Genomic DNA, 14,466 nt, shown 5'->3' with positions numbered 1-14,466 from the left:
AAAGGTGATGTCGTGTCCCACTCCTCCGCTGACGGCCGGGTCAGGGAAATCCGAATCAGGCGTGCCTCTGCAGCTCTGTCAAAGTCCTAGCAAAGTCCTCAGGGCAGGCAGGAGACCAGAAAGTGACTTCAGCAAGATATGTTTAGACTTTGCCTGACTCAGAGACTGCCAGAAAGCAGATCCTTTATATAGGCCATGGGGTGTGGCTCCATGACTCAGCACTTATCCAGGCCTGCCCCTCCCTTCCTTCTGACGCCGCCGCCTATCAATTCTTCTGAAGCGAGGGTCACTCCAATCGGCAGCTGTTGGTAATTGACCTTCCTCAGGCTCACATGCTGTGGAGGAGGGGGAGGGGTCTAGTTGCTCCATTTGCCTGAGCATGGAGCCAGAGCTGGGGGCTGGAGATACTTGCTCTTCTTCAGCCTGTCTGGGCATGGAGCCAGGGCTGGGGCCGGGAGATGCCCCCTCCTCAGCCTGTCTGGGCATGGAGCCAGGGCTGGGGCCGGGAGGCATGCTAGGACATTCTTCAGCGTTCGGAAGCAGATAAGCAGACCCCGGCTGTGGTGGTGAGATCGGACGAAACACAACAGGTAAGTAGAATCCACCCCTGGTAGAATGCAATATTTTTTTTTGTTTTGTTTACATTTATACCCCGCCCTTCTCCGAAGACTCAGGGCGGCTTACAGTGTATAAGGCAATAGTCTCATTCTATTTGTATATTTTTACAAAGTCAACTTATTGCCCCCCCAACAATCTGGGTCCTCATTTTACCTACCTTATAAAGGATGGAAGGCTGAGTCAACCTTGGGCCGGGCTCGAACCTGCAGTAATTGCAGGCTACTGTGTTCTTAATAACAGGCTTTTACCAGCGTGAGCTAAACCGGCCTATTTTGTGGGCTAACTCTGACCATTGTCAGGAGTTTGATCCTGACTGGCTCAAGGTTGACTCAGCCTTCCACCATTCCAAGGTCGTAAAATGAGGACTGAGATTGTTGGGGGCAATTGCTGACTGTAAACCACTTAGAGAGGGCTATAAAGCCCCGTGAAGTGGTATATAAGTCTAAGTGCTATTGCTATTGCTATATAACCATCCCCCTCAAAACAGGGCATGATAAAATGTAGCATCTGTATCTCTTTCCTCTTAATGCTGAAGGGAAGTTGAGCTGTTGTTACCCCTCCAAGATAAATCAGACAGGAAACACAACGAGATGAACTAATTCTATTTCATTGTAAGACTACATCAACAGAATTTTGCAAGTCTAAAAATACAAACTTCCCACCACCACTTATAACTGCTTGATAAATTAGGCAACATCTCTTCTCCTCATTTCCCAAGATCATCCATACATTCCATTACAATTGTATATACCATTCTGATAGCTTCCTTGTTTGTCTATAGATTGGTCATAGCATGTGCCAGATGATACATTTTTGTTTTATGCATCTTCTTTCTGGATCCATGTGCACATTGATAATTTTAAGGGTCTATTGTGGGTGCTCTCCCAAAGCTATGGCCAAAAAGGAGCTTATTTTATGACTTCCATTGTAGATGTGAATAATTATGAAATACTTTTGTACTAGAAGTCAGACTGATGTGGTTGCCCTACCTCTTACCTGTTTATGCTTCAGGATACCCCAACACTCTGCTTCTCTTTTTCTGGGCAGGTTGGTAAACCAGTGGATGCAGCCATCCACCATCTTTGTTTTTATGACTCATGTAAGCTCTAGAGGCTTTCTGAAATACTGTATAAAGATGATACCAGATGCTAGAATTTTCTTTTACAGCACTGTACTAAAAATCTAATTAAAAAAAACAGGTAAGGTAGAGAGACTAGCTAATGTCACAAGAGATATCTGCAAGGACATAGACACCATGTTGGAAGCTAAATGTATAGAGAAAGTATTAACCCTGGAAAATGGAGAAGAAAATAGGTATTATTTTCCTAGCAAAAAAGTATCTACAGGTTTACTTCCCTATGATGTTACTCTGCTTTGCTTTAACCCTTAACCACAGATGTACTATTTCAGCTACACTATTACAGACATGAGGTCATAATGACCACTCTAGCTGCTGGCCATAGTCCAGGTAATTTCACTACAATATTGTGACTAGCGGTTCTGGATCTATTGTTCCAAAAGGTGCAGAAGACCATTTGAATTTGTTCTTGTCATATAAATTATTGCACAACGTAGATTGTACCTGGTCATCCATTTCATCAGGAGCTTCATCATCGCTGATGTCAGGATTAGTGGCAGCTGTGGGTCCTCATTGTCCATTACAAAATTTTCATTGCAATCTGATTGCACTTCACTTAGAGCACTCTCTGCTTCTTCATATTAGAACAGTTTCTTCAAAATTTGGGTCACTAAATCACATTCTTTTTGGTGGAAAACGTTGCCCCGACATTATAAAAAAATATATTAACAAAGATCTGCGGACAAAATGACCGCAATTCAAATTCAAACGCTGCCACAGAAAACACCAAATAACTTAAGTAAGCGCGATGCTGCATACACTCTTATTGGCAGGAAAACAAAAGCTATTTGCAACCAGAATGGTCCATGTCTAAAAATAGGGGTGCTTCAAACATTTTGGGAAACTGTTGCAGTCACTATGACCACAGGTCTGTGGTTATAGGTTAAAAACCTAGGTGATAATTTAGTGTCTGAAGTAGCCACCCCTCCATTATTCTGATAACATCCAAGCATGATTTGAATCTTCTTTAGGTGAATCTACAGATCAAACTGAAGGTTCCCCAAGTTGGCCGCTATGTAATCATCTTTGAGTATGTCACAGATCATGATCTAATGTATGTCAGTAATATAAAGACTGAAAGTCTTGGACAAGTGATGGAGGCTAAAATTAATATATACAGCTGCAAATATAGGTGAGAAAATGTAATCAGTTGATGTTTTGGGATTTCATCATCTAAATATACCTGTCTTTTCTTCCTTCTTTCCTGGGGTTCTTAGTTTCCAGTGCATTCCTTTTCTTTATCTCTTTTATTTTACCTCATAAAAATAGCACTCTAAATAACATGTATGTTTTTCAGGCTCAATTCTTTGCCTCTGCTTTAAAGAAAACAGTTATGGTTTTTTTCTCACGCAATTAGACACATACTGTTAATTAAGAGGAGTTTTTTGTTGTATAATTGAAGTGTGGATGATATGTAAAAACTTAAAATCATTCCTGTTACACTGAAAAGACTATAGAAATAGTTTTAAAATATAAAATATCCTCAGCAAATTTAAGCTAAGAAAGGGCAGAAGATGTTTCAGATTCTACTTCTTGATATTAATATTTGCATCCTGCCTAAGGGGATGATTTCCAGAGGAATGTAAGGCATTTTGATTGCTATTTCTATTGTTGGACTATAGCAATAATTTAAACATTTCTTTGTATGATCACTCATGAAACTGGGAAATGAGACTAGCAGTGGAATTATGGGCAGCTGTATAAAAGCACACTTCAGGTTTTTTAATCCTATATTCCTGGACTAAATACATATTTCAACACATCTTTTTCATTAGGTTTTCAACACACATCTTCAGCACTTTTTTATACCATGGATTTAGTTACTAGACTCCTGTTGTATCCCACACAGTCCTAAAATCTGTCCCCCCTGCTTGTGACTCTTGTTCAAGTCAATCTTGTGTTAACATTTTTGTCATGTTTTGTAAAGGCATGTATTTGTAGAATAGCCTTAGATACCAGCTGTTTCACAGGCTTACTGTAGAAGAACAAACTGAATGGAGAATTGAAATCTGTAATGCGCATGTATTGATTGAAAGCAGTGGGGTTTTTTTTAAATTCACTCTGGGCTTCTTTTTTTAATTTAAAAGTGATAAATAATTCATGCATTTGGTGATAGCTTCATAGAGAAGAAATTCAAGGCAGAAAAAAGCAAAAAAACCTTTTTTGGGAATTGATAAATATTAGTGTGATGACCCAGGGCACGGCACAGAGATAATACAAACAGCTGGCAGTTCAAATCGTTCCTTTATTGCTCCAAAGCTCCCCAAATGCTCCCACGTTTCTGGCAAGTCCCAGAACAGAGTGAAAACAAGCCCCCACACAAACCTCAAGCAGCCTCTGGCTGCAATTAGTCAAGCCCAGTGCTGTCTGCACCAAGGCTGCATGGCAATAAATTTCAGATGTATTTTGCACAATAAGAGTTGAGGGAGCAAAAGATCCAGATAATTAGTCCAGAACGCCAACAAGGAATGCAAGGACTGTTGGCAAGTTCAAACGTCGGCACATAACACTTCGGGAACTCAGCGTTTGTTCCCAACAAATGCCCCTCCCCATGGCGTCTCCTTAAGTCTCATTTCCCAGATGTGTCTGGTGAAGCTGGGCAGGGCACTCTCCTCGTGCGTGACCTGCTCCGCCTACACTGATTACGCCTTCTCTGCACTCTCCGAGCCTTTACATCAGGAGGAGGTGGTTCTTGCTCCTCCCTGCCTGCAGGCCTTACTAATTTCAAACAGCTTTGCCTGGACTGACTCTGCCTTCCCCAGTTTCCTCCAAGGGCATTGGAGTTGCCCTCTGACTTGCTATCTTTTGCTGCAGATTCAGACTCCGAGGGGGGCCATGACCATTAGGATTTAGTTACTAACTACTTTTAAAACCTATTCTAGCTTCCTGTGTCGCAGTGTTGTGATCGATGGTATGGCTCGAATTGCAGTTTTTGACCTTTTGGCTGATACAACATTACATCTCAAATCATCAGCTATAGATTTTCTACTGGTGAGTTTCTTATATTTTCCTGAACAGAATATCAAGAAAATATGCAACTATTTTATATAGGAAATATAGGATGCTATCTTATTCCAGCTCAACCAATTATCCTTCTGCTCTATATATCTGCTTTGGTGTCTCTCTTATAGCTTTTTCCAGTTGTCATGATTCTATGTAACTTTTCTCCTTTGCTGCCTGTCCATCTCCTTTTATATTTTTCTATCCATCAATGGTCTTGTTCCCAACCCCAAATCCAGCTTTTCTACACTTCCAGCCCAAGACCCTTTTCCTTCCATTTTTACTTCTTGTTAGCATTACTACAGGGGACTGAATTCAGAAGAAGTGTAATGAGAAATATAAATGTAAATATACATGTATATGATTGTATGTGTGAATATTGTATTTTTTCTATGCAGGAAAAAATATAGGTAGTCTTTGTTCAGCAACTAATTGCTTGTTGACTGAAGTTACAACAATATTGAATAAGAACTTACAACCAATCCTTGTCATTGCAGCTGTTGTATCGTCTCTGTGGTCACATGATTGTAATTCAGGTGCTTGGCAACCAGCTTGCAATTATCCCATGGCAGTGTCTTACAGTCATGTGATCACCATTTGCAACTTCCACTGCCAATTCCCAACAAGTGAGTGGGGAAGCTGGTAGGAGTCATAAATGGTGATCACATGATGTCACACCTAACAATCATGTGGGATTCACCTAACAATGGCAAATGGAACTGCTGGAACTGCCTTTGTAAGTCAATGCAGCCACATAGAATAACAAAGCGGAAAGGGACTTTAGAAGTCTTCTAGTCCAACCCTCTGCTTGAACTGGAGACAAGATGTTATACTTTACAGCTGCATTGCTTAGCAGTGGGGTTGCTGGTCCTAGTCACTATCATTAACTGAGCACTTCCAGTATATAGGTATATGACTATGTATACAGTATATTTTTTTATGAATGCAGAAGACAACTCAAGAGGAATTAGCTAGTTTGTAATAATGGTGAATATCTATAGCACAGGTGTAGGATGAGGATGAAAGTTCATCCTCCAAGGTTGTAGGTTGGTTTCCGAACATTTCATTACCAGGCTAGGTAACATCTTCCAGGTCAATGTTCTTCTGTTTATAAGGGCTTCAGGTATGGGTGTGTCAAGTGAGGTTCTTGTGATGGGTCTTGAGATGGGTCAGGTATGAGTCATCAGTGAGTCTTGTGATGGGTCTTGTGATAAGGAAATTACATCAGGTCAGTTAGTTAGTTTCAGATTCTCACTTAACTGTGAAATTTACTGGGTAGCTTTGGGCCAGTTCTCTCTCTCTCAGCTTACCTAGAGGAAATCCCCACATGAGCTACCTTTTTAGAAGAAAGTCAAACTGTAAATGTATGGTTTTTCTGGAACCACACTATACACTAGATCAGGGGTCTCCAACCTTGGAAACTTTAAGACTTGTGGACTTCAACTCCCAGAATTCCTCAGCCAGTTTTGCTGGCTGAGGGATTCTGGGAGTTGAAGTCCACAAGTCTTAAAGTTTCCAAGGTTGGAGATCCCTGCACTAGATAAAACAATCACTTCTCTAGAGATTCCTCTGTTTGAAAGGTTCAAATATGGTAGTTTCTATTCTAAGATCTTTACTGCCACCTTTTGGTATATGAAGATTTAATCTTTCTGTGTTTTCCTTCTCTCCTTAATAAAAGCAAATGAGCTGTTTAAGACAATTCTTCTTCTTGTGCCATATCCGTCATCGGACATTGGCAATCATGTTGGAGATCTTATTTTTATCAACAGCCACACAAAAAAGTGCTGCTGAGTTTAAGACAATACAGTGAGTAAATGTTGGCCAAGTTAATCCCATGTAATGAGCTTGTCTCTATGCACCATACTGCACTCATAGTTCTCTCACACATCCTTCTAAATACAAAAATACTGTAGGGCAAAGCTTTAAGCGAACAAGTCCTGTGCTCACAAGTCTCAACAAATTGTGTTAGCTTTTAGCTAGAAAGCTTTCTTATCTTTACTTTTTCTAGAAGCATAAATAGAAGGGGCGTGCATAAGTGCACAAAAGTGCCTACCGTTCCTGTCCTATTGTTTCCTTTCATTGTATGTGCTTGTATATAATGTTGTGACAAATAAAAAAAAAGTTTAAATAATGTGCCCCCATTTTCACATGTTCCTGTTAATTGGGAAAAAGTTAACAGACACATTGTCTTCCTTTCCTAGCATAAAATTTGCATTATTCCAATTGAGGATTTTTCTCTGGACTACGTGGAACCTCAAGTTTATTGCATTGCAACATATATCCACGGTTCAAGGTAAAATACTTCCTTCCCTTTTGCTTCCCACAGAAGTGAACTTTAAGACTTAGTAATTTTAATATTCTCAGTTTGCTCAGTAAGTTTGGGACTACTTACAATGCCCATCATGCAACATAGCTATCACTCCATTACTCTAACATAAGAAACCTTGATTGAAGTAGTCAGACTAATTTGATCTTAAGACTTTCCAATGATCCTTTCCTCTAGATAAATTATGCCATATTGTCTATACAAGGATTCATGTTCAAAGAATAATTTTGCTGTTTGAGTCATCATATGGTAAACCCTTTGGTTGTGTCCTAAATGTTGACTATACCTGTTGAACTTGAGTTAATCCAATTTTCCTGATTCACACAACACACTGAACTGACAACTAACTATGTTGCAAGGATTAGCACGACATGCTAGGGTAAATGTTTTGCAGTTTGATTGTTGTGGAAACAGAGTTATTGACTTCACAATCTATATTTTGAGGTATATTTTATTCTGTTCAGTGAGCATTTTTGAAATATGCCGTATTTGACATTTATTTGGCATTCTTCTGTCTTTAAAGTGCCTCCTGTATACCATTGCAATATGAAAAGCCCCTTGAAGCTGTAGTTTTGGATGCTCACAGGAACAGCGAATTTGTAGAAGGGTCAAGATATGTGGTCTCCTGGGACTCATTGAGTTCTCCTTTATCATCTCTTTACTCAGCCAATGGTGTGACTCTGTCTTCCTCACAGGTAATTTGCCTTTTGCATTATTTATTTATTTATTTATTTATTTGATCATATTTATATACCGCCCTATCTCCCGAAGGACTCAGGGCGGTTTACAGGCACTTAAAAACACATAAATACAATATAAAAGCAATTAAAAAACTTATTTTAAAAGCCCGATAATTAAAAAATATAGACATAAAACCCAATTTAAAACCCATAAATTTAAAATCTAACTCAGTCCTGCGCAATTAAATAAGTATGTTTTAAGCCCGCGGCAGAAGGTCCGAAGGTCGGAAAGCTGACGAAGTCCGGGGGGTAGTTCGTTCCAGAGGGTGGGAGCCCCCACAGAGAAGGCCCTTCCCCTGGGCGTCGCCAGATGACATTGCCTCGCTGACAGCACCCTGAGGAGTCCCTCTCTATGAGAGCGCACGGGTCGGTGAGAGGTATTCGGTAGCAGTAGGCGGTCCCGTAAATAACCCGGCCCTATGCCATGGAGCGATTTAAAGGTGGTCACTAAAACCTTGAAGCGCACCCGGAAGGCCACAGGTAGCCAGTGCAGTCTGCGCAGGATAGGTGTTATGCGGGAGCCACGGGGGGCTCCATCTATCACCCGCACAGCCGCATTCTGGACTAACTGTAGCCTCCGGATGCCCTTCAAGGGGAGCCCCATGTAGAGAGCATTGCAGTAATCCAGGCGAGACGTCACGAGTGCGTGAGTGACCGTGCATAGGGCATCCCGGTCCAGAAAGGGGCGCAACTGGCGTACCAGGCGAACCTGGTAGAACGCTCTCCTGGAGACGGCCGTCAAATGATCTTCTAGAGACAGCCGTTCATCCAGGAGGACGCCTAAGTTGCGGACCCTCTCCATCGGGGCCAATGACTCGCCACCGATGGTCAGCCGCGGATTTAGCTGACTGTACCGGGATGCCGGCATCCACAGCCACTCTGTCTTGGAGGGATTGAGCTTGAGCCTGTTTCTCCCCATCCAGACCCGTACGGCCTCCAGACACCGGGACAGCACTTCGATAGCTTCGTTGGGGTGGTCCGGTGTGGAAAAGTACAGCTGGGTGTCATCCGCATACAGCTGGTACTTCACACCGAAACCACTGATGATCTCACCCAGCGGCTTCATGTAGATGTTAAACAGAAGGGGCGAGAGGATCGACCCCTGCGGCACCCCACAAGTGAGGCACCTCGGGGCCGACCTCTGCCCCCCTGTCAACACCGACTGCGACCGGTCGGAGAGATAGGAAGAGAACCACCGATAAACGGTGCCTCCCACTCCCAATCCCTCCAATCGGCGCAGCAGAATACCATGGTCGATGGTATCGAAAGCCGCTGAGAGGTCTAATAGGACCAGGGCAGAGGAACAACCCCTATCCCTGGCCCTCCAGAGATCATCCACCAACGCGACCAAAGCCGTCTCCGTGCTGTAACCGGGCCGGAAACCGGACTGGAACGGGTCTAGATAGACAGTTTCATCCAGGTGCAAGGGAAACTGATATGCCACCATACTCTCTACAACCTTCGCCGCGAAGCGAAGGTTGGAGACCGGACGATAATTACCTAAAACAGCCGGATCCAGGGAAGGCTTCTTAAGGAGGGGCCTCACCACCGCCTCTTTCAAGGCGGCCGGAAAGACACCCTCCACCAAAGAAGCAGTCGTAATCGCCTGGAGCCAGCCTCGTGTCACCTCCTGAGTGGCCAGCACCAGCCAGGAGGGGCACGGGTCCAGTAAACACGTGGTGGCATTAAAGGTAGAAAAGTCCAATAGTGACTTTAAGCCCGTTGGTTTGTAAATATTAACTTTACTTGCTATGGAGTTGAAGGCCTGAAATTTTTTGAGTACTTCCCTTAACTGATTTGCAAGAAGCTGACATCTAGTAAAGAGATGTAGTAGCTCAAATAACTCTTGAAGCTTATATTCCATATGGATATTCATTTTGTCACCTGAGGGTGGAGATGAATACCTCATAATTTTCTATATCTATGTTCAAATTCTGTGGTGAGTTTCTGTTTATATCGTTAGAAAGTCAGTGTTTGTTTGTTTGTTTATTAAATTTATTTGTCACCCATCTCATTTTGAAGCGAGTCTGAGCAGCTTATAGCATTAAAAGCCTTAAAACAATAAGATAAATATTTCAAAATGATAAAAAATGATAAAAATGAAGCTACAATCAAAGATAAAAATTATAGTTAAAAGATGGGGAGATAAGGAGCAGGATGTATCTGTGGGTCTGGGATTTCCTCTTAAGTTATCAACCATCTGCAGTGTGATGCTCTCCTGTTGGGGCCCTAAGCCATGTGGCAGAGCCAAGTCTTCAGGGCCTTATGAAAAGTTAGAAGTGTTAGATCAGGTGATGGAAGAGATGGACACAGCTCTTTCAGTAACAACAGCTCTTTATTAGTGACCGGTACAACCCAACAACTTGCTTGTGTGGCGGTGTCCTCTTTTATAGAGGGCTATATCAGACGACTTAACCAATGAGCTTTAAGTATTTTCCCACCGTTTTGGAGGACCTGAGTGAAGCCTATAGCTCACTCCTTATATGGTACATAGGGTACTTATATGGACCTGAGTGAAGCCTATAGCTCACTCCTTATATGGTACATAACAAGAAGGATGAGAGCCGATCTCACCTCAGGGGGGTAAGATGTTCCAAAGGGCAGGAGCCACAGCAGAGATGGTCTTCTCTGGAATCCTGCCAATCCTTGATCCAGAAAGGGGCCCACAGCTGCCTTTTCAGCCAGTGTGGTTGGGGCAGGCCAGTCCCATTGGGATGAGATGGTTCCTCAAGTATCCTGAACCCATGCCACGCAGGGCTTTAAAGTTAATAACCAACACCTTGAATTGCACCTGGAAGCAAACCAGCAACCAGTGCAGCTCATGGAGGAGTGAGGTAACATGGACCAGTATAGGGGCCCCAAGAACTGTTTTGGCCACTGCTCTGTGCTAATTGAAGCTTCCAAATGCCCTTCAAAGGTAGCCCCATGTAAAGTGCATTGCAGTAATCCAAACGTGAGAATGACTGAGTGTAGGGACTCCCAATCCAGGAAAGGCCACAACTAGTGCGCAACACAAAGTTCTTCAAAGACTCTCCTAGCTGTGTCTGCCACCAACTCTTTGAGCAGGAATTGTATCTCCAGGAGACCCCTAAGTTGGGGTCTATCTGGGGTAGTGCACCTCATCCAGAATTAAGGTATTTAAAGTCCTGGATCTTGAAGCTCCATGCACCCATTCAATCTTGCCAGGGTTTGTCCAAAGTCTGTTGTCCCCCATCCAGGCCCCCCACAGCTTCCAGGCACCGAGAGAGGGCAGCAACAGCATTTCTTGGATCACCATGGTGGAAATGATACCTCAGCCTCTCATGGTGAATGATCTCAGCCACCAGCTTCATGTAGATGTTGAACAGGAATGGAGAGAATACCGAGCCATGTGGCACGTCACAAAAAATCAGCCATAGGCTGAACCTCTCACTCTTTATCAGTGCTGATTGAGCTATAAGAAGAACGGGGGAAAAGGCACCAAGTTGAAATTTCAGGAGGTGGAAAAAAGGACTATAATCTTCTTCCAGTAATATTGCTTAGTTTATAATATAAAATTTTACTATGAACCAAACTATATCAAATTTCTGGAAAATGTCAACCATGTTTTGAGTAGCTAAAGGAAGAAGTTTGACAGAGGGAAAACAATGGAGCTTTACCAGCAATCTGAGAATACTCTAGATTGGTGTTTGATAGATTACTTTGATTTACAATATGAGCTTCTATAGTCTTGTAGAGAATTGTAAAAAGAAGAATAGTGAATTGTTATTAGGATTTTTCCTTCACAAGCTGCAACTGCTTGAAGTCATTTACAGTTTCTAAAAATAGCTAAAGTACCGTACAGTTGAAATATCACATTTAATGATCAGATTATTCTATTTCTGTTCCATTTAAGTTTTAAGTCATTTCCTGGGAAAGAGAGGGTTCAAACAAAAGTAGGTCAGAAAGTTTTTCTTATTAAAGTCATCAAATATCTTCGACTTCATTTTAGTATTAAATCAAGGAAATGTTATGTGTGCAAACATAATGCTCAGTGTTCACTTTGTGATGTCCAATATATTAATTTTCACATATTTATGTTGACAGAACCAAATTACCCTGAATGGGAGAGTTCCACATATAGGCCGATATGTGTTTATCATACATTTTTACCAGCCAGAAAATCCAACATTTCCAGTGCAAGTATTAGTGGATGGAGGACAATTCTGGTCAGGTAACCTGGACTTAACAGTTTTTTAGATTTTTTCGGACATTTTAGTTTTCATAGATTAGATGTGTCCTCATCCCACTTCTACCTGTTCTAGGTTCTTACAATGCTTCATTTTGTCCACATACTTCCGGATGTCGAAGTCTGGTAATGTCTGAAAATCATATTGAATTTGATATTCTTAAACATGACATCTCAGTCACTATGAAAATTCCCAATGAAAGAACAATGGTATTGGTAAGTTTAAAAACTGCTTAATTTTTAATTGAGATAGAGACTATACAGTTACATTTACTTATGCTCTGATAAGCTAAAGCTTCGACTGGCCTTCCATATCTTGCCAAATGTGTAAAACTGCAATTAAGAGTTCCTAACCATGATGGCCACTAACTGTGGTAGCAGCAAATCTAGAGATTTGTAACTCCAAATATCTGGAGGGTCCTGAGTTATAGAAAATTGATTTCAAAGGCCAAAGTATGGCCTTTGAAAATTGTTCAAAACTGTATTTTGTTCAATCCTTGTATATACTACTAAAACTTTCATGTCTGTTTGATTGTTTGTAACCTTCAGTTAGATGATTTCTGAAAGTAAAGGACAAGAATTATTAAACCAGAGTAACTCAAATGGGTTGACTTACTGTGATCCATGAATCCTGTGGGAATGAAATTTGGGGAACTTGTTGCCATTTCAACATCATAGTGTTGCTGCTGTGGTCGCTGCGGCCATGTGATCCCCATTTTCAAGATTCCCTGAAAGCTTCCCATAAGTCAGTGGGGAAGCCAGAAGGAACTAATGTGATTGCTCACACTCCTTGCCACCTTCCCACTATTTATTTATTATTTATTTATTTTTCACATTTATATACCGCCCTATCTCCCTAGGGACTCAGGGCGGTTCACAGGCATATAAAAATACATATAAATACAAACTAAAATAACAAGTAAAAAACTTATTCCATAGCCAAATTGTTAAAAACAATATAAATAATAAAACCCATTTAAACCAGTAAATTTAAAATCTAATCCAGTCCCGCGCAGATGAATAAGTGTGTTTTAAGCTCGCGACGGAAGGTTCGGAGGTCCGGAAGTTGACGAAGTCCTGGAGGGAGTTCGTTCCAGAGGGTGGGAGCCCCCACAGAGAAGGCCCTTCCCCTGGGTGTAGCCAGACGGCACTGCCTAGCTGACGGCACCCTGAGGAGTCCCTCTCTGTGAGAGCGCACGGGTCGGTGAGAGGTATTCGGTAGCAGTAGGCGGTCCCGTAAATAGCCCGGCCCTATGCCATGGAGCGCTTTAAAGATTGTTACCAAAACCTTGAAGCGCACCCCGAAGGCCACAGGTAGCCAGTGCAGTCTGCGCAGGATAGGTGTCACGCGGGAGCCACGAGGGGCTCCCTCTATCACCCGCGCAGCCGCGTTCTGGACTAACTGAAGCCTCCGGGTGCCCCTCAAGGGGAGCCCCATGTAGAGAGCATTGCAGTAATCCAGACGAGACGTCACGAGGGCGTGAGTGACCGTGCATAAGGCATCCCGGTCTAGAAAGGGGCGCAACTGGCGCACCAGGTGAACCTGGTGGAAGGCTCTCCTGGAGATGGCCGTCAAATGATCTTCAAAAGACAGCCGTTCATCCAGGAGGACGCCCAGGTTGCGGGCGTTTTTGCTTTTGGAAAGCTTGCAGAGAGAAAGTCAAGAGAGAATGTGCCAGAGAAGATTGCAAGTTGTCTCCACTACTGTGCATTCTTGGCCAGTCCCTCAAAGCTTGCATCATACTGGACACTAGCTCACTCTCTTGCTTCCTCCCTCACCTGGCAGCAATCATTTACGTGCCTGCTGGGGAAGGAAGGGAGGGAGGGAGGGAGGGAAAGGAAGGGAAGGGAAGGGAAGGGAAGGAAGGAAGGTTTCTGAAACTCCCTACCAGCTTCCCACAAGGAAAGTAGAGAAGCCCGCAGGAAATTGGAAGTTGCTTTTCCTCCCAATGCTTTTTTGTCCAACAGTAGTCATTCTTTTTTCTATTTAGGTAAAGAAATATTTCTAAAACAATGACCATACATGCCATAGGTGTCTAATTATCATTAAGCTGCTAATTGGGATTAGATTGCTAATAACACATTTTACTAGTTACCAAAAGCACCACTTGCTTCTAGTAGTTTTTCAAAAACAATGTATTTGGACGTAGATATATACTGGAGAGGACTGTGGTGGCTTTAACCGTGGTTAAAGATGCTCAGCTTGTCAGTTGACAGCCTGGGTTTGAGACCCGAGTCCTGCGCAACGGGGCAAGCTCCTGTTGCTTGCCCCAGTTCCTGCCCACCTAGCAGTTTGAAAGCATGCAAATGCAAGTAGATAATTAGGTACCGACATTCTGTGCACCTTTGGTGTATAGCCATACTGCCCACAAGACAACGGAAATGTCTTTTGACAATACTGACTCCCTTGGCTAAGAAATGGAGATGACCACTGCCC

General features: G+C 42.6%; 1 protein-coding gene across 2 annotated transcripts in view; it reads left to right on the top strand.

The window, feature by feature from the left end:
- Positions 1-14,466, top strand: part of LAMA3 (laminin subunit alpha 3) — a 158,507-nt gene that overhangs the window by 65,867 nt on the left and 78,174 nt on the right. For both annotated transcript variants that reach the window (XM_058177795.1, XM_058177794.1), the window contains exons 24-29: positions 2,728-2,888; positions 4,639-4,747; positions 6,958-7,049; positions 7,606-7,777; positions 11,888-12,014; positions 12,106-12,245. In XM_058177795.1, coding sequence (XP_058033778.1) covers positions 2,728-2,888; positions 4,639-4,747; positions 6,958-7,049; positions 7,606-7,777; positions 11,888-12,014; positions 12,106-12,245 — 801 coding nt within the window. The remainder of the gene's footprint in view (positions 1-2,727; positions 2,889-4,638; positions 4,748-6,957; positions 7,050-7,605; positions 7,778-11,887; positions 12,015-12,105; positions 12,246-14,466) is intronic.

This window comes from Ahaetulla prasina, chromosome 3 (genome assembly GCF_028640845.1).
Source record: "Ahaetulla prasina isolate Xishuangbanna chromosome 3, ASM2864084v1, whole genome shotgun sequence".
NCBI classification, from domain to species: domain Eukaryota; kingdom Metazoa; phylum Chordata; class Lepidosauria; order Squamata; family Colubridae; genus Ahaetulla; species Ahaetulla prasina.
This window is presented reverse-complemented; position numbering and strand designations above follow the sequence as displayed.